At 40.8% G+C, this 20,604-nt stretch overlaps 1 protein-coding gene and 1 long non-coding RNA gene across 3 annotated transcripts in view; both read right to left on the bottom strand.

Moving 5' to 3' along the window:
* Positions 1 to 701: 701 nt before the first annotated feature.
* The window catches only part of LOC141144176 (uncharacterized), a 387,691-nt gene continuing 367,788 nt past the window's right edge, over positions 702 to 20,604 (bottom strand). Inside the window, exons 4-5 of the mRNA XM_073629599.1 lie at positions 8,211 to 8,375; positions 702 to 911 (exon numbers count right to left, since the gene is read on the bottom strand). Of these exons, the coding sequence (XP_073485700.1) occupies positions 840 to 911; positions 8,211 to 8,375 (237 nt within the window). The 3' untranslated portion in view covers positions 702 to 839. The remainder of the gene's footprint in view (positions 912 to 8,210; positions 8,376 to 20,604) is intronic.
* LOC141144178 (uncharacterized) lies at positions 8,751 to 19,789 on the bottom strand. Of its 2 annotated transcripts, none has more exons than XR_012244361.1 (3): positions 19,775 to 19,789; positions 14,971 to 15,277; positions 8,751 to 8,812 (listed from the first exon to the last, which is right to left on the bottom strand). It is a non-coding gene; the product is annotated as an uncharacterized lncRNA (long non-coding RNA). The 2 variants fall into 2 exon arrangements; XR_012244360.1 differs by lacking the exon at positions 19,775 to 19,789 and adding an exon at positions 15,731 to 15,898.

Genomic DNA, 20,604 nt, shown 5'->3' with positions numbered 1-20,604 from the left:
ACAATAGCACCTTTTTTATTCATGTCATAGGTTTTTGACAGCACCTATATTTTTGAGCAACTATTTTCAAGAATAAAGCTCAAGAAGGGCAAAATTAGAGCCAAAATATCTGATGAACACCTGGAGAATTCATTGAGAATTGCTAATACATCCATGGAAGATATTGAGGTGTTAGTTTATGAAAAACAGTTTCAAATATCACACTAGTTTTATATTGGCCGCTTTTACTTTTATAATTTTTTTTTTACAAAAATTATGTTTTATTTCTCAGATAGGTACATTATTTATATAAGTGGTCGTTACCCTGTGATCTTTCCGACTTTTTCTGCTTATCGGTTATACTTAGGCCTCATGCACACTGGACATTTTTACAGCTGCTGTTTTTGGCTTCAGTTTTTGTCTGCAGCCAGTAAACTCCCCAGCATGTTATCCTATGTGTCCATGTTATCAGTATTTTTTTTGGCAGGGGCGTTTTCTGGCAAAAAAAAAAAAAAAAAAAAAAAAAAAAAAAAAAAAAAAAAAAAAAAAAAAAAAAACTAGTGGGTTTTAAGGATGAAGTAAACTCACGGTTTTCTTTTTTCCCTGCAAAGTAAAAGGCATAATGTGCTAGTATGCATCGCATTGCTTCTTCCAGTGTGACCCAGGAAGCTCAAAAAGGTTGGACACACCTACTTTAAATGATAATGGACAAACAAATTAGACTGAGTTAATATGTTTATTTAAAGGTTGAACCATGGATGACAAATGCTCAGGAAAGCTCAAACAAGATACAACCTCTTACATTATTTTGGAAGGAATGCAATACAATACAATACTCTCCAATGTCAAACATTCTCCACTTAGAGAATGATAGAGAACATATGCTCTTTGTGACATCCAAAAGTAATTCCACATCGGTGAGGTTCATTTGACTGTCAGAAAAGAAAAACAGAAATTTACAAATTAATAACCAAGTCCATTGCAGGCATGTTATATATAAAGGTTAAAAACACAGTAAATCAATTTTAAAAAGTAATGGTTTGCTTCACCCTAAACTGAAGCAGACTGTAAGTGACCCCAATGTTTTTCCCTGCATGGGTAAAATACAGGTTCACTGTATTCAGGATTAATTTAAACACTTACAGCCAAATTGGGATAACCCCTATTTTATATTAGTTACATGATCTCATTAACAAACAAACAAAAAAAAAGCAAATTTATTTATTTTCCCCAAAAATTAAAACTCACCATGCCTCTTAACCATTTCCATACTGGGACATAGTAATATGACGCTGGCAGAAACATCTTCACCCTCTGGGTGAACATCATATAACGTCCACCTGTTCTCGGCGCAGCGTGGTGATCAGGGATGAGGAGAGTCCCTCGGGACACAGTCCAACCCCAGTGAGGGTAAAGTGCCAATAAAAATGGCTCTTTACCACATGACCAGCTGTGTCCAATCACAGCCGGTCACACGTGTAGTGCTCGTTCTCGCTGCACGCCCCTGGGGGCGTGCAGCTCGGCGATAGGGGATGAGGCGTATCCCTTGGACACAGCTCATCCCCGATCAGGATAAAGAGCAAATGAGATTGGCTTTTTACCACATGACCCGCTGTGTCCAATCACAGCCGGTCACAAATGTCAACAAGCGGCTGCATTGCCGCTTCTGGGTTCTACTCCTCAGTGTGTGAGGAGGAGATCTGGAGGAAAAATGTACATAGAATGCATTAAGGTAAAACATCTTCTGCCTTTACAACTCCTTTAGTAAATACCTTGGGGTGTCTACTTTCTAAAAAAAAAAAAAAAAAAAAAAAGTGTTCATTTGGGGGTATTTGTACTGTCCTGGCATGTTAGGACCTCAAGAAATGATAGGCCGTCAGTACATCAGGATTGATCAATTTTCAGATATATACCATAGGTTTTGGACTCTATAACTTTCCTACAGACTTACTGTATGCCCTGTACACACGGTCAAACATTGATCAGACATTCCAACACAACATACATGGATTTTTTCCGACAGATGTTGGCTCAAACTTGTCTTGCATACACACGGTCACACAAAGTTGTTGGAATTTCCGATAGTTCTGAACGCGGTGACGTAAGACACGTACGTCAGGACTATAAATGGGGCAGTAGCCAATAGCTTTCCTCTCTTAATTTATTCTGAGTATGCGTGGCACTTTGTGCATTTGTGTACACACGATCGGAATTTCCGACAACGGATTTTGTTGTCGGAAAATTTTATAGCAAGCTCTCAAACTTTGGGTGTCGGAAATTCCTATGGAAAATGTGTGATGGAGCCTACACACGGTCGGAATTTCCGACAACAAGGTCCTATCACACATTTTCCATCGGAAAATCCTATCGTGTGTACAGGGAATAAATGATATGCGCTGATTTGGGTTATTTTTTACCAAAGAAAATGTCGCAGAATACAGTTTGTTTAAAATTTATGAAGGATTATTTATTTGCAAAACAGAAACAAAGAAAAATGTATTTTTTTTCAAAGTTTTCAGTATTTTTTTGTTTACAAAAGAATAAAAATAATGGTGGTTACATACAACAGAAAAGAAAATGCTATCTATTAGACATGTACCGTTCATTTCATTCCGAATTAAATTTCGGCAAATTTTCGTTTTTCGGAAATTTGGATGTATTCGAATTTCCAAATTACAATAGTACCGAATTTAAACGAATCCGAAATAAACGAAAAAAAAGAAAAATTGACAAAATTTGAATTCGAACAGTTTTCGAATGGTTTTTGAATACTTTTCTAATTGTTTTCAAATTCGAATAGTTTTAAAATTCGAAATTGTTTTCCCAATTTCCAAAGAGGATAAAATAGAATAGAAAATTAAAAAAAAAAAAAATAATAGACTAAAAGAATATAACAGAAAATAAAAGAATAGAATATTGGCCAGCCTGCTGGTTGGAAGCTAAACAGTGGGGACCTTGAGTGGAGAGTGAATAAGTCTTGCTTTTTGACCGCTGGTGATTGCTGGGTTGCATTTTTAGGTTCTTTTTGGGGCTTTTCCTTGTAGATTTTTAACACCTGTTTCTGACACTTTTTAAACAGTTTTTTTTGCTTCCTTCAGCCTACTAATTAAGGGAAGTGGTTAATTGGCCACAGGTGCTTGAGGCCTATATTACCTTGTGCAGAACTCATTGTGAGCCTGCTCATCTTTGAGCTTGCTGGAACTCTGTCCAAGTGGAACTGGTCTAAGTGGTGAGTTATAAACCAGAGTTAGTGTAACTGGTTTAAGTGGTGTTAAAAACAGGAGGTTATAACAGGGGTCATAGTACCTGTGTAGTGTGAGTACCTGAGTGTTGTCAGAGTAGTGTGTGTGGATCGTTAGTACTGGTGTATTGTGTACTGTGTATTGCACACGTAGGTCTGCGAGTGCACGTAGGTCTGCGAGTGCACGTATATTGTCTTGTTGAGTACCTGTGTATTGTCTTGTTGAGTATTAGTGTCAGGAAGCTAGTTAGGTAATTTGGACAGGGTATAATCCCCAATTCTCATTAAATTTAATAGGTACGATGCCCGGCGGGTGTGGAGAGGCGACTCGTTGTACATCTTGCGGCATGTATGCGTTCCTTCATTACCTGATCGAGGGTGAATACTGCTGTGCAAAATGTAAGTGCATTGTTTCCCTGGAAGCCCAGGTTCTGAATCTGGGGAAGCAACTGTCAGCACTGATAAGTCCCTTCATACTAAAGGAGAGCCAGGAACGTACACGGCAGGTCCTGGCTAGGGCCAGCACAGGGGGGGTGGAGACAAAGAGGTGCAGGCACTAGCAAAGTGTAGATGGGTGACAGTCAGGAAGGGTAGAGGGGGAAGTGCCAGGGAGGCCAATCCAGGGCTGGAGCATCCCAATACGTATGCTCCATTGAGTGACATTGGTGAAACCAGTCAGGGACCAGCGCTGCTAGAGCTGAGGGACTCTCCTAGCTGCCGGGGGAAGAACTCCTCCAGTGAGAGTGGGGGGGAAGCTAAGGGAAAGGAAAGCAAGATTATGGTGGTAGGGGACTCAACTCTTAGAGGGACAGAGAGGTCAATCTTTAATAAAGACCTGAAGCGCCGAACAGTATGTTGTCTACCGGGCTCTCAGGTTCGGCACATCACGGACCTGGTGGGCAGATTACTGGGAGGGGCTGGGGAAGACCCAGCTGTCATGGTGTACGTTGGCAACAATAACAAAGTCAGAGGCAGATGGAGTGTTCTAAAGAACGATATTAGGGACTTAGGGGCTAAATTGAGGAAAAGGACCTCCAAGGTAGTATCCTCAGGAATACTACCGGTACATCGAGCCACACCAGAAAGGCAGAGGGAGATTAGGGAAGTAAGCAAGTGGCTGAAGAGCTGGTGTAGTAAGGAGGGGTTTGGGTACCTGTAGGACTGGGTCGACTTCTCAGTCGATAACCGGTACCATAGAAGGGATGGACTGCACCTAAAATGAGGGTGCAGATCAGCTGGGAATGAAGATGGCCAAAAAGTTAGAGGGGGGGGGGGGGGTCCAGAGGTAGCTATAGTCAGCATGGAAAATAGTATTGGGAGCATTAGTGGTAGGTTGACCAAAGCACATAAACCCAAGGTAAGTATAGTAGCAAGTCCTAGTTGCAATCTTGGAACACCCAATAAGAGGATAATATGTGACTGGTCTAAACTACGTGGCATGTTCACCAATACCAGGAGCCTGGCGGACAAGATGGGTGAACTAGAGATACTGTTGTACGAGGAGGATTTGGATTTTGAGGGAATTTCAGAGACCTGGTTCAACAGCTCTCATGATTGGCGGGCAAACATTCAAGGGTATACCCTTAATCGCAAGGATAGAGAGTGTAAAAAGGGGGAGGGGTATGCCTATATATCAAGAATAATGTACAAGTGAATGTGAGAGATGACATCACTAAGGGAGCTAGTGAGGAGGTGAAATCCTTATGGGTAGAGCTCTAAAGGGATGAAGCTAAGGGGAAATTAATACTGGGAGTATGCTATAGTCCCCCTAACCTGAGGGAGGAAGGGGAGACAGATCTCCTATCACAATTTGGATTAGCAGCAAGGATGGGAAGTGTTATAATGGGGGATTTTAACCTACCAGACAGACTGGGCAGAGGGAACCGCGCATTCATCTAAGGCTCGCCAGTTCCTAAATGTCTTGCAGGACAATTTTATGGGTCAGATGGTAGACGCACCAACTAGAAATAAAGCCTTACTGGATCTACTGATTACCAACAATACAGACCTGATCACGGATATGGAAATACGGGGCAATTTAGGTAAAAGTGATCACAGATCAATTGGCTTCAGTATAAATCACACAAATAGGAAACATAAGAGAATACAAAGACACTGAATTTCAAAAGAGCCAACTTCCCTAAAATAGGAGCCTTGCTAGAAGGCATAAATTGGGATAAAATATTAGGAACAAAGAACACGGAGGAGAGATGGGTTTGCTTTAAGAGCATATTAAATAAGGGCATTAGCCAATGCAGCCCATTGGGTAATAAATTTAAAAGAGCGAACAAAAGTCCTGGTTGGCTTAACTCCAATGTAAAAATGCATATAAAAGCATAGGAGAAGGCCTTTAAAAAAAAAAAAAAAAAATTACAAGGTTGAGGGATTATCATCAGCATTCAGACTTTATAAAGAATGCAACAAAAAATGTAAGGGTGTAATAAGGACGGCTAAGATAGAACAAGACAGACACATAGCGGAGGAGAGCAAAAAAAATCCCAAGAAATTCTTTAAGTATATAAACAGTAAAAAAGGGAGGACAGACCATATTGGCCCCATAAAGAATGAGGAAGCACATCTGGTTACAAAGGATGGGGAGATGGTGAAGGTATTGAATTTATTCTTATCCTCAGTCTTCATGAGGGAATCGGGGGCTTCAGTAACCAAAACTGCAGTGTTTATCCTCATGACACAATCACAGGAAGCACCTTCATGGTTAACAGAGGATAGAATTAAAATTAGACTTGGGAAACTTAACATTAATAAATCACCGGGACCAGATGACTTGCACCCGAGGGTCCTTAGTGAACTGAAGTCAAGTAATTACCAGACCATTGTTCCTAATTTTTACGGACAGTCTACTCACTGGAATGGTACCAGCTGATTGGAGAAAAGCCAATGTAGCACCAATATTTAAAAAGGGCCCAAAATACATCCCTGGGAATTACAGACCAGTTAGCCTAACATCAATATTATGTAAACTCTTGGAGGGGATGATTAGGGACTATATAGAAGATTTTAGTAATGAGAACGCTATCATTAGCAGCAATCAGCATAGATTCATGAAGAATCGTTCTTGCCAAACCAATCTATTAACCTTCTATGAGGAGGCGAGTTGCCATCTAGATAAAGGAAGGCCCGTAGACGTGGTGTATCTGGATTTTGCAAAAGCATTTGACACAGTTCCCCATAAACATTTACTGTACAAAATAAGGTGCGTTGGCATGGACCATAGGGTGAGTACATGGATTGAAAACTGGCTACAAGGGCGAGTTCAGAGGGTGGTGATAAATGGGGATTACTTGGAATGGTCAGGGGTGGGTAGTGGGGTCCCCCAGGGTTCTGTGCTGGGACCAATCCTATTTAATTTGTTCATAAACGACCTGGAGGATGGCTAAACAGTTCAATCCCTGTATTTGCAGACAATACTAAGCTAAGCAGGGCAATACCTTCTCTACAGGATGTGGAAACCTTGCAAAAAGATCTGAACAAATTGATGGGGTGGGCAACTGCATGGCAAATGTAGAAAAATGTAAAATAATGCATTTGGGTAGCAAAAATATGAATGCAATCTATACACGGGGGGGGGGGGGGGGGGGGGGGGAGGAACCTCTGGGGGAATCTAGGATGGAAAAGGACCTGGGGATCCTAGTAGATAGGCTCAGCAATGGCATGCAATGCCAAGCTGCTGCTAACAAAGCAAACAGAATATTGGCATGCATTAAAAAGGGGATAAAACCAGAGATAAAACGATAATTCTCCCGCTCTACAAGACTCTGGTCCGAACATACCTAGAGTAAGCTGTCCAGTTATGGGCACCAGTCCTCAGGAAGGACATACTGGAAATGAAGCGAGTACAAAGAAGGGCAACAAAGCTAATAAAGGGTCTGGAGGATATTAGTTATTAGGAAAGGTTGCGAGCTCTGAACTTATTCTCTCTGGAGAAGAGACACTTGAGAGGGGATATGATTTAAATATACAAATACCGTACTGGTGACCCCACAATAGGGAGAAAACTTTCACAGAAGGGAGTTTAACAAGACACATGGCCACACATTAAAATAAGAAGAAAAGAGGTTTAACCTTAAACTATGTAGAGGGTTCTTTACTGTAATGCCCCGTACACACGGTCAGATTTTCCAACGGAAAATGTGTGATAGGACCTTGTTGTCGGAAATTCCGACCGTGTGTAGGCTCCATCACACATTTTCCATCGGATTTTCCGACACAAAGTTTGAGAGCAGGATATAAAATTTTCCGACAACAAAATCCGTTGTCGGAAATTCCGACAGACAAAGTGCCACGCATGCTCAGAATAAATAAAGATATGAAAGCTATTGGCCACTGCCCCGACGTACGTGTTTTACGTCAACGCGTTCAGAGCGATCGGATTTTCCGACAACTTTGTGTGACCGTGTGTATGCAAGACAAGTTTGAGCCAACATCCGTCGGAAAAAATCCTAGGATTTTGTTGTCGGGATATCCGAACAAAGTCCGACCATGTGTACGGGGCATAAGAGAGTCAAGGATGTGGAATTCCCTTCCACAGGCGGTGGTCTCAGCAGGGGGCATCAATAGTTTCAAGAAACTATTAGATAAGTACCTGAACGACCGCAACATGCAGCGATATACAATGTAATACTGACATATAATCACACACATAGTTTGGACTTGAGTCTTTTTTCAACCTCACCTACTATGTAACTATATGTAATATAATAGAGTAAAACAGATACATACATACTTTTCCCAAAATTCAAATAGAATCAATTCGTATTTGCATAGAATAGAAAGAATATGACAATCTTCTGAATTTCAAATAGAATAAATTTCGAATTTGAATAGAAAAAGAATAGAAAAGACAATAAAAGCAATAGACTACACTAAAAAAACAATAGAATTCAACTAGAAAAAGTATTGTGTGTACAGTAAATCTGAGCTGAAATAAATTCATACCGAGCAACATAAAATGATGACACAATAAAAATACCTTATTTGCAGGTGCGTTCGCACTCTTCCTTAGTTTTAAAATTGTTTCCATTTCCTTGACAACCACCATAGATGAAATCCTCGCAAGTTTGTGTCTCATGTTCAAAGTAATAGCGTGGCATGTACGCCTCACATGGACCTTTATCTGAAGGCAAGCTACAACTATCTGAGAAAAAAAAAAAAAAAGTAAAAATATATATATATATATATATATATATATATATATATATATATATATATATATATATATATATATATATATATATATATATATATATATATATATATATATATATATATATATATATACATACATACATACATACATACACACACACACACACAATCACCTCAATATCGAATAGCAATGAAAAAAAAAAGATATTACATGATAACACCATGACTATTGTAACTTTACAGACAAATTTCAGCTGGGCTGGATATACCACTAATGAATAACGAATGAATCAATAGTAGCAAAATTGTTTCAGTCTCTGCGACAGTCTCTATAGATGAAAGGCTTGCAAGTGCCCGTCTTCTGATTATAGTAATAACGCCGCATGTGCACCTTACATGGACCGGTGTCTAGAGGCTGGTCACAGACTAGAAATGGAGAAAAACACCTAAATATCAATGGAAAAGATAATTGGTGATAAAGATGACTGTTGGAACCTTACTGAAAAGTTTCATGGAGGATGGAAGACATTTGTCTCGCAGTCTTCTTTTGTAAGAAAATTGTTTGCCTTTTTAACTTGACAACCGCCATGGCTAAATATCTGGCAAATACCCGTCTCCTTATCATAGTAATAGCGTTCTACGTACGCCTTACATGGACTGATTTTTGGAGGCAAGTCACAGGCAATGGAAAAAGAGATAAAGAGTGGAATCCATAAGTCTGTCCTGTGATATGAACTCAATTTTATATGCAAATGAATGTTCACCACTGATAATGCTCTCTTGTTCCAGGTAACATCTGGGAACAGAAGCCGGTCAAAGAAAGACCTGGCCTGTCTCTCTTTGAGCTTACAACACATAGACAGTAACCGAACCAGTCTTCATTTCGTCTACTAAATTAACACTATTTTAGTCTACTAAAATATGACTAAAACTAAAATGCAGATGACTGAAATACAACTAAAATGGCATTTTACTCAAAAGACTATGACTAAAATTAAATCGAAAATTGACATCAAAATGAACTCTACTCTACTGGGCATTTCTAAATTGGCAATACAATTCCATCCAGAGCCTATAATAATGGCGCATTAAAGTTTAAGTGCTTGAACAGCGGCGGCGGCCAGTCCATAAAGGGCACAGGGGCATCGCCCCCCTAATCTCAATGCGGGGAGCCAGACTCATAGGTTTCTATGAGTTTTGTTTTTTTTGAAGCACATGATTAGAGCCTGGGGCTCTAATTGGCTTCAAAAAGGTTGGGCTCTGTGCCCCGAACCCACACACTTGTGACATTAGCGAATCAATATTCGCTATTGTCTTTCAGCTTCTCCTCCTGGCCAATCAGGACAGGAGGTGGATCTTAAAGCAGAGTTTCAGTTCCCCAAACAGAAACAAAGAAAAATGTGAGTTTTTTTTTTTTTCTCAAAATTTTCAGTATTTTTGTTTACGTGGCAAAAGAATAAAAACAGTGGTGATTGCACACCACAGAAAAGAAAGTGCTATTTATTAGACATATGCGGTTCATTTTGTACAGAAATGAAATTCGGACAAATTTTTGTTTTTCGTAAATTCGGATTTATCCGAACTAAAATATTACCGAATTCAAATTTTTTTTTCCTTTAATTCGGATTCATTTAAATTTAAACCGTTTTCAAATCGTTTTTTAATACTTTTCTAATACGAAAAGTTTTCAAATTCAAAACAGTTTTCCAATTTCCAAAAAGGATAAAATAGAAAAAAAAAAAAGGACTTACAATTTTGAAAAAATAATATTTTTTACTTTCTGCTAAAAAACATCCAATAAAAACATGCAAAGGATCACATTTCTTCATAAATTTAGGCCAATATGTATTCTGCTACATGTTTTTGAAAAAAAAAAAAAAAAACCCGCAATAAGCGTATATTGATTGGTTTGCGCAAAGTTATAGCATCTACAAACTATTGGATAGATTTATGGCATTTTTATTTATTTTATTGTTTTTACTGGTAATGGCGGCGATCAGCGATTTTTAGCAGGGCTGCAACATTCCGGCAGACAAATCTGACACTAAGTGACATTTTTTGGGGACCAGTGACACCAATACAGTCATCAGTACTAAAAAAAAAAAATGCACTGTCACGGTATAAATGACACTGGCAGGGAAATGGTTAACATCAGGGGCAATCAAAGGGTTAAGTGAGCTCCTAGGGAGTGATTCCTAACTGTGGGGGAAAACTGACTAGAGGAAACAGAGATCCCTCCACTATTCCACTACCACATAAGAATACGTAAGGGGGCATCTACTAAGCTGCTGAAAGAGAAAAAAAAAAAAAAAAAAATTATGAAAAAAAGTATTTTCTTATATTTTTTCTTAATATTTAATGTTGTTAATATATTCAGGTAATATGTGCAATGGCATTACAGCCAACAGGGGTTACAATTTTTGGGGGGGTTTTGTATTTTAACCACTTCCCGCCCGGCCTATAGCAGAATGATGGCCGGGAAGTGGTTCAGTTATCCAGACTGAGGGTCATATGATGTCCAGCAGGGGGCGTGCATCGCGACGATCGGTGGTCTGGTGTGTCAGTCTGACACACCACTACACCGATCTTGGTAAAGAGTCTCTGACACAGGCTCTTTATCACATGATCAGCCATGTCCAATCACAACTGATAACGATGTAAACAGGAAGAGCCGTTGATCGGCTTTTCTTCACTCGCGTCTGACAGAGGAGAGCCAGTCGGCGGCTCTCCTGACAGGGGGGGGGGGGGGTCTGCGCTGATTGTTTATCAGCGCAGCCCCCCACGGATGCCCACCCAGGACCACCAGGACTACCAGGGAAGCCCCCAACATGTGGATGGCCAGGTACAAACCCCCACGGCCACCAGGGATGCCACGCAAATGCTAAATATATGCCAGTGCCCACTGACTGGCACCATTCATACATAATGCCAGATCAGTGATGCCCAGCAATGCCACCCACCAGTGCCACCTATCAGTGCCCACCCATAAGTACCCATCAGTGCCGCCTATGAGTGGCCATTAGTGCCGCATACCAATGGTGCCACCACAGTGCCGCCTTATCAGTGCCCGTTGGTGCAGCCATATCAGTGCCCATCATTGAAGGAGAAAACTTGCTTATTTACAAAATCTTATAACAGAAAAAAAAAAATTTTTTTTTTCTTTTTTTATTTGTTGTGCAAAAAATAAAAACCCCAGCAGTGATCAAATACCACCAAAAGAAAGCTCTATTTGTAGGAACAAAATGATAAAAAATTTGTTTGGGTATAGTGTAGCATGACCGCGCAATTGACAGTCAAATGGCGACAGCGCTGAAAGCTGAAAATTGGCCGGGGCAGGAAGGGGGTGTAAGTGCCCGGTATTGAAGTGGTTAAAGCTGCACTTCTGTTTGTCAAAAAGCAAGATTTTTGTTTGTTTATGAAACTCGGTTTTATTCATAAAGACGTTATATATCACCATGGCTAAATTTGTGTCTGTAGTGCATGTTCAACCCTTAATACCATAAATAATAACATGTTATTAGATTTTTACTCCAGGAGTATATGATTAGTTTGGAAATTGTAGAGAAATGCTTAAATACTAATCAATTTTAGTTGCCTAAAATGTATGAGATTTTAGTAGACTGAAATGTACTGGAGATTTTAGACGACTAAACCATGACTAAAACAATTCAGATGACCAAAATACGACCAAAACTAAAATGGCATGTTAGTCAAAAGACTATGACTAAAACTAAATCAAAAATTGGCATCAAAATGAAGACTACTGTGCTGGCCATTTCTAAATGGGCAACACAATTTACTTCCAGAGCCTATAATAATAGCACATTAAAGTTTAAACATGTATTGCACTATTCCACTACCTCATATGGATAAGTACGGGGCGTCTACTAAGCTGCTGAAAGAAAAAAAAATTATGAAAAAGGCTTTTCTTATATTTTTTCTTTCATCTTTAATGTTGGTAATATATGCAATGGCATTACAGCCAACAGAGGCTACAGTTTGTGTTTTTTGGATTTTAAAGTTGCACTTGTCAAAAAGCAAGATTTTATTTTGTTTAAGAAATTTGGGTTTATTTATAAAGAGATTATATATGTCACAAATGCTAAATCTGTGGCTGTAGTACATGTTCAAACCTTAATACCAGAAATAACATGTTATTAGATTTTTACTGTGAGAGTATATAATTAGTTTGGAAATTGTAGAGAAATGCTTAACCACTTCCCGACCAGCCGCCGGCAGGTTGGCTCAGCTGGGCGAATCGGCGTTACGTCGCTTTGCCTTTCGGCCACTAGGGGCGTGCGTGTCCGCGGCGTGTGCCCGGAGCTGATGCGAGTGTCCAGCGGGCGCAATGACCGCCGGTCACCCACGATCGCGCGTGACAGAGCGAGAACCGGGATCTGTGGGATCTCAGGGGGAGAGGAGACAGATCGTGTGTTCATACTAAGTATGAACACCGATCTCTCTCTTCACCTAGTCAGTCCCCTCCCTCTACAGTTAGAACACACCCAGGGAACACAGTTAACCCCTTGATCACCCCTTAGTTTTAACCCCTTCACTGCCAGTAACATTTATGCAGTAATCAGTGCATTTTTATGGCACCGATCGCTGTATAATTGTCAAAGGTCACAAAAATGTGTCAAAAGTGTTCGATTTGTCTGCCACAATATCGCAGTCCCGATAAAAATCTCAGATCGCCATTACTAGTAAAAAAAAAAAATAAATAAAAAACGCCATAAACCTATCACCTATTTTGGAGACGCTATAACTTTTGCGCAAACCAATCAATATATGCTTATTGTGATTTTTTTTTTTTTTACCAAAAATATGTAGAAGAATACATATCGGCCTAAATTGAGGAAAAAAATAGTTTTTTGAAAAAAAAAATTGGGGATATTTATTATAGCAAAAAGTAAACGATATTGTTTTTCTCAAAATTGTCGCTCTTTTATTTATAGCCCAAAAAAAAAAAAAAAAAAAAAAAAAAAAAAAAACCACAGAGGTGATCAAATACCACCAAAAGAAAGCTCTATTTGTGAGAAAAAAAAAAAAAAAGTCAATTTTGTTTGGGTATAGTGTCGCACGACCGCGCAATTGTCATTTAAAGCGACAAAGTGCCATATCGCAAAAAATGGCCTGGTCATTGAGCAGCCAAATCTTCCGGGGCTGAAGTGGTTAAATAATTCATTACAATTTACCTAAACCCATTTGATTTTAGTTGGCTAAAACAATTCAGATGACTAAAATACGACTAAATCTAAAATGGCATTTTAGTCAAAAGACTATGGGGGTTATTTACTAAAGACAAATCCACTTTGCACTACAAGTGCAAAGTGCACTTGAAATTGCACTTGGAAGTGCAGTCGCTGTAGAGCCGAATGGGACATGCAAGGAAAAAAAAAAAAAAAAAACCCCCACACACCACACAGCATTTTAGCTTGCACATGATTGAATGAGAAAATCAGCAGCGCTTCCCCTCATTTCAGATCTTCCCTTCAGATTTACAGCGGCTGCACTTCCAAGTGCACTTTCAGTGCAATTTCAAGTGCACGTTGCACTTGTAGTGCAAAGTGGATTTGCCTTTCGTAAATAACCCCCTATGGCTGAAACACTGAACCGAACAGCCCAGCTGAGATTAGTCAGCAGAGCTTCAGGGGAAAAAAAAAAAAAATTAAAATATGGTCAACAGGATTGAGAATCGATCCCAGTCTTTCCCAGTGAAACCAACCCCAGTACCTAAAATCACCCCAATCTATAACTGGCCTGTGCAGGAAGGTGCACATAGAAGGGCAAGGCACATCACAAACAAAAGATTTCCCAGCACACTTACTGACCAGCCTGCAAAACAACCAAATCGTACCTGTCTAACAGTTTACGTTAAAAAAACCTCTGTTTTTAATGTAAACTGTTAGATAGGCCAATTTGGTTGTTTTGCAGGCTGGTCAGTAAATGTGCTGGGAAATCTTTTGTTTGTTTGTGATCAGCCCCAGTACATGTTTTGTAAAGAACAGGCAAAGATCCAGGTTTCTATACCTGAGAGCCCTTTCACACTGGAGCGGTTTGCAGGCGCTATTGTGCTAATAATAGCGCCTGCAAACCGACCTGAAAGTGCCGCTGCTGTGTATCCAGTGTGAAAGCCCCGAGGGCTTTCACACTGGAGCGGTGCGCTGGCAGGACGGTAAAAAAAAGTCCTGCTAGCAGCATCTTCGGAGCGGTGAAGGAGCGGAGTGCATACCGCTCCTTTACCGCTCCTGCCCATTGAAATCAATGGGACGGCGCGGCTATACCGCCGGCAAAGCGCCTCTGCAGAGGCGCTTTGCGGTGGTATTTAACCCTTTCTCGGCCGCTAGCGGGGGGTAAAACCGCCCCGCTAGCGGCCGAATACCGACGGTAAAACGCCGCTAATAATAGCGGCGTTTTACCGCCGACGCCGCCCCCGCCCCAGTGTGCAAGGGCTCTAAAGGGACCATAAAGCCCAAAATTCCCATCTTTTGTAGACAACATTGTCAATTTTACAAATATTTATGTAAACACACACACATACATATATCTATATATACACACAGTGCTATGTCGGCAAGACTAACCTTCAGCTGTAGAGATTGAGATGAACTGAACCACCAACAGACTGGCAGCAATCACAGCAAGGGAACATATAGTTGTCATGTTGAAGCCTTTTCCACCAAAAGCAATGAAGAGTCGGTGTTATTCTGCAGACTGATCCCAGATTCCAGGTGGATAGTTATAGAGAGGAGAGACCACACCCACAGCAAGACTGGCCAGGTCTATTGGTCTGCCCCTGGGAGTGGTCTTAATGCCTCTGATGGAGGGAGGCCATCTTCAATATTTATCTTCACAGTCAACATCAGAATTTGCATTGCAGAAATCTCAAAACTAAATACAAGACAAAAATACGAATAGAAAAAGATAAAGGTTTATCAATCACTGGCTTGGATATTAAGAGCATTGGAGACCTGGACGTTTTCAGCAGCGGCCGGTCCATAAGGGGCACAAGGGTGTCATACCCCTAATCTCCATGCGGGGCACCAGACTGCTTTTTGAAGCACATGATTAGAGCCTGGGGCTCTAATTGGCTTCAAAATGGTTGGGCTCAGCTCCCCGAACCCACACACTTGTGACATTAGCGAATCAATATTCGCTATTGTCTTCCGGCTTCTCCTCCTGGCCATCAGGACAGGAGGTGGGTCTTAAAGCGGAGTTCCAGTCCCCCAAACATTTTTTTTTTTTTTAAGTCTGCTCTGTAATTGTCAAAACCTGTAAATGAACATTTCTAACATGTCATATTTATTGCGCTTTTACTTTCTTGAAAAATAGTTTGTTACTCACAGATCTCGGAAGCAGGCAGGTTCCATTTTGGCTGTGGGCATCTGAAGCCCTCCTGTGTTCATGAACGAATCATTCTTTTCAATCGATTCTTTTCAGGGAACTGGATGAATCAATTCATCTGACTGAACTGATCCGTTTGAAACAGTTCACTATGGACTCAATAGCAGCAGAGCAGGTCTGGTAATAGGATCCTAGAGTGGGAGCGCTCAGCCCCTCCCTGCAACCAATCAGCCCAGTCACAGCACACTGAACTGGATACAAACTTAAAGTGATTGTAAAGGCTCTTCTCTTCTTTTTTTTTTTTAAATAACAAACATATCATACTTACCTCCACTGTGCAGCTCGTTTTGCACAGAGTGGCCCCGAACATCCTCTTCTGGGGCCCCCCGCCGACTCTCGCAGCTCCTCCCCGCATCAGATAACCCCCTAGGAGAAGTGCTCTCCCGGGTCCAGCATTTTTGTCCATAGACACGAATGCCGGACTCGTCATTGAATTTGATTGACAGCAGAGGGAGCCAATGGCTGCGCTGCTATCAATCTATCCAATCAAGAGCCAAGACCCCGTGGAGAGAGAGACAACGCGTCCCCGCTGAGGGAAATTCGGGGCTCAGGTAAATAAAACGGGGGGCTGGGGGGCCGGTCACTGCCAGGTGTTTTTTCACGAGGGTTTATAACCCCTTTAAAAAAATTCAGTACACAGTACACTGAGTAAATGTATCATATGAGTTGTTAGTACAACACTGTACACTGCAAGAATCATGAGTCACCACCAGTAGAACAATACACTAAATCAATGATCAGGTAGCAGCAGTGATAAGGTACAGACAGCCCCTTTCACACTTGTGCAACTTGTCCTGTGACTTGGGACTGCAAAGTCGCATGACAAGTCATACACCATGATTTCCAATGGGTACCGTTCCTATCTGTGCAACTTCAAGGTAGTCCCTGCACTACTTTGGTTCGACTTTGATGTGACTTGAGGCAGAGACCTCAGGATTACACAGGCATTGCTTCAAGTCGCGTCAAAATCTTGCAGCTTTCAAGTCGCACAAGTGTAAAAGGAGCCTTAACCCTGGTTCACATTGATGGGATTTGACATGTCCAATCGGCAGCAATTGCCAGCAATGGCACTGTCCGAATCAGTGCAATGCCGCACCAATTTCCAAAAGTAGTTTCTGTACTACTTTTGGCGATTTTGGGGTGCGATTTCCATTGACATCTGTGCAGAAACCCTCACAGATGTCTCTGGAATTCCCCAATCCGCGAAGTCGGAACTGACATGCGGGAATGAAAGCAAGCGAGTTCTGCTGAACTCGCACGCTTTCAATCCCACAGCTCAGCGTGAACCAGGGCTTAACGATTGGATTTTACTACCGTGGGTACTTCGCCCGCAGGAGTAAAATCTGATCATTATTCATACGCATGCGCTGTAGAGACTACAGACAAATCTGATGGCTAGCAATGTTAACAGTGAGATTGGCCCATCAGAATGCAATTCACATGCACAAAAACCCGCTTTTCATTTAGGCTCGGTTTCCACTAGTGACAGCGCCCAACGGACCGCAAAAATAAAGGAAAAAAAGCAACAACTCCACCTCCATGGGAGGCTTCCGCTGACTGACCTTTCTTCCCAATAACAGATGTTATATAGCTGAGGGCGTTTGCGTCACCGGGTAGCCCCGTGGCATCAGAGTAGGACAGGGTCACCCATTTACATCACCGGGTGGTCCCGCCCTCAGTTATATGACAGCTGTCATCGCGAAGAAGAGTCAGTCGGCGAGTTGTTGCAGGGTTTTTTTTCTTTTTTTGGTCCGTTAGGCGCTGTCATCGAAGATGGATTTACATTGCGGGACATTTTTATTTTTTATTTTTTAACAAAGGACTTGTCCCAATATGTCTCCTGTAATTTTTACTATTTTTGACACTTTTTTTGGTGAATTAGTAGGGGTACAATGTACCCCATACCCATTTACATGGGGGGGCGGGATCTGGGGGTCCCCTTGTTAAAGGGGGCTTCCAGATTCCAATAAGCCCCCCACCCGCAGGCCCCCACAACCACCAGGCAAGGGTTATGAGGATGAGGCCCTTGTCCCCATCAACATGGGGACAAGATGTTTTGGGGGGACCCCAAAACATCCTCCCCATGTTGAGGGTATGTGGCCTGGTACGGTTGAGGAGGGGGGCGCTCTCTCGTACCCCCCTCTTTTCCTGTGGCCTGCCAGGTTGCATGCTCAGATAAGGGTCTGGTGTGGATTTTGGGGGGACCCCTATGCCATTTTTTAAAATTTTGGCGCAGGGTTCCCCTTAAAATCCATACTAGACCTGTAGGGCCTGGTATGATTTTTGGGAGGACCCCCACGCATTTTTTTTTGTGCAGGGTACCCCTTAATATTCATACCAGACCCAAAGGGCCTGGTAATGGAATGGGGGGACCCATGCCGTTTTTTTCAATGAATTTTTTCTAATCCGACAATAGATTACAGCCACGATCAGTTTTAAATAAAAAAATGTTCCTTTAGAAATGTCATTTTGCTGTGGTACTGTTATAAACATTGGAAAACTGCACTACTTTACATGCATACTATAGACACCCCCCAGGCGCGATATTTAAAGGAATATTTCATTTTTATTGTTCCACTTTAAGCATTATTAAAATCACTCCTCCTAAAAAAAAATTTCCGTTTTAAAAACTTTTTTTTGCATTGATACACGTCCCCTGGGGCAGGATCCAGGTCCCCATACAATTTTATTTTCAATGATTTTTTATCTATATTGCCTGGATCCGACAATGCATTATAGCCGCAATCAGTTTAAATGACTTCTTTTCCTTTAGAAATGTAATTTTGCTGTGGTATTGTTCTAAATACGGGAAAAATGCGCTACTTTACAGGCATACTAAAGAGACCCCCCAGGCACAATATTTAAAGGAATATTTCAATTTTATTGTTTCACTTTAAGCATTATTTAACAGTGTTCGCGTGTTCGTACACATTTTTTGCCTGTTCGCAAGTTCTGGTGCGAAACGAACTGGGGGATGTTCGGCTCATCCCTACTGTGAATACTAGTATCAATATGCAATCACAAAATAAACTCATATATATACAGTAATTCAAATGTCCATAAGTCATAGTTCAAAATTGCAAAAATCAAAAACAAAAAAAGTCCATCATTATTGGTGATATTCTCAATCAAGTGTAAAGTGTTGTAGTCCCAGGCGCTATAAACAAAATCGGTGCAATCCGTGCCCCCCTCCTGTGTGCCCGCTCACTCACCAGCTGCTTTGGACTCCCATAACAGATATGCGCTTTGAAAATCATCTGAAATACTGAGATCAGTAGTCCTCTGACAAGGCTCCTTCTTTGTAGATAAAGATTCTCCTTATTGATGGTATTATGGCAGAAAAAAGGGAAAGTATATAGCCTAATTCCGTTTATTAAAATAGTAGTAAAAGGACGCAGTATTCCACTTACTTTCTACAAGATAAAAACAAGCATAAAACCAGCATAAAGCTGGAAACCGGAAGTCCGCCGCCACTTGCGTGCCACTTGCGTGAAGAGGAGGTTCAGGGGCGCTCTGTGCGATTCCGTTGCACAGAGCAGGCAAGTATAAACCTCTTTGTTATTTTGAAAAAAAAAAGGGGGTATTAACCACTTGAAAATATCAGGGATATAATGACAAAGCCAGGGTCACAATGGCGTGTGGGTTGAAAAGTACGGTAGGTGTGACTGAATTGAGAGGAATAGTGGGCATGGCTTGAGGGGGCATGCCATCAATGGGAAGAATCGTGCCCCAGCATTGGTGGTAAGATGTCAGAGTTGAATATTATAGTTTACATTTAGTTAAAATTTAGTTAAAATCACAGGACAGACCTGCAGAAACCTGGACAGTTGGAGGTATGAGCTCAGGCTTTCTAGTGGTATACCCAGCACTGATTATACTTTTTCTGTAAGTTTCCAATAGTCTTGGTGTTTAACATCCATTATCTCTTTTAATGTTTCTTACATTTGTAAATTTTGTATTTTCCAGGTGCAATCTATAACTTACCGGCAATAAAAAGGTCCGTGTAAGAGGTCCTTTCATCTCTATTTCTATAATAAACACACTAGAAATTGTGAACAATTCATCTATGGCGGTTGTGAAGGAAATGAAAATAATTTTCTTACTAAGAACCACTGCAAGAATGTCTTCAAATTGGGTCATTTTTTTATTTCTGTGTATTATCATTGTTGTTCAATCTTGTTGCTCAATATTGATTCATTTCTAACCTAAACAGGTTTTTCTACAACCAACCACATTGATGCATTAATGATTTCTTCCCCTAAGGCCCTGACACTATGACTAGAGTCTGTTGTATTATGATTATTATAGGTCTATAAATATCACCAACAATTTTACACAGCGCTTTACATATTGTAAATTCACTTCAGTCCCTGTTGTTGCTAGAACAAGTGGTGAAGGCAAATCTTCCAATGAGGACACCTGTTACAGTGACACCTATTATGGAGGATGATCTCCTCTCTCGTATCTCTGTAAAAGGTGGTGAAGAAAAATTTCCCCAATGGAATAGCGACAACAATAGATGAACAGTCAGCAGCTTTAACCACCTTAATACTGGGCACTTACACCCCCTTCCTGCCCAGACCAATTTTCAGCTTTCAGTGCTCTCACAATTTGAATCACAATTACTCAGTCATGCAACACTGTACCCATATGAAATTTGCATCCTTTTTTAACACAAATAGAGCTTTCTTTTGGTGGTATTAAATCACTAATGGTTTTTTTATTTTTTGTGCTATAAATAAAAAAAGAACGTAAATTTTGTGAAAATAAATGCCTTTTTCTTTGTTTTTGTCATAAAATTTTGCTAATTAGTA

The sequence above is a fragment of the Aquarana catesbeiana genome, linkage group LG05 (assembly GCF_042186555.1).
Source record: "Aquarana catesbeiana isolate 2022-GZ linkage group LG05, ASM4218655v1, whole genome shotgun sequence".
NCBI classification, from domain to species: domain Eukaryota; kingdom Metazoa; phylum Chordata; class Amphibia; order Anura; family Ranidae; genus Aquarana; species Aquarana catesbeiana.
This window is presented reverse-complemented; position numbering and strand designations above follow the sequence as displayed.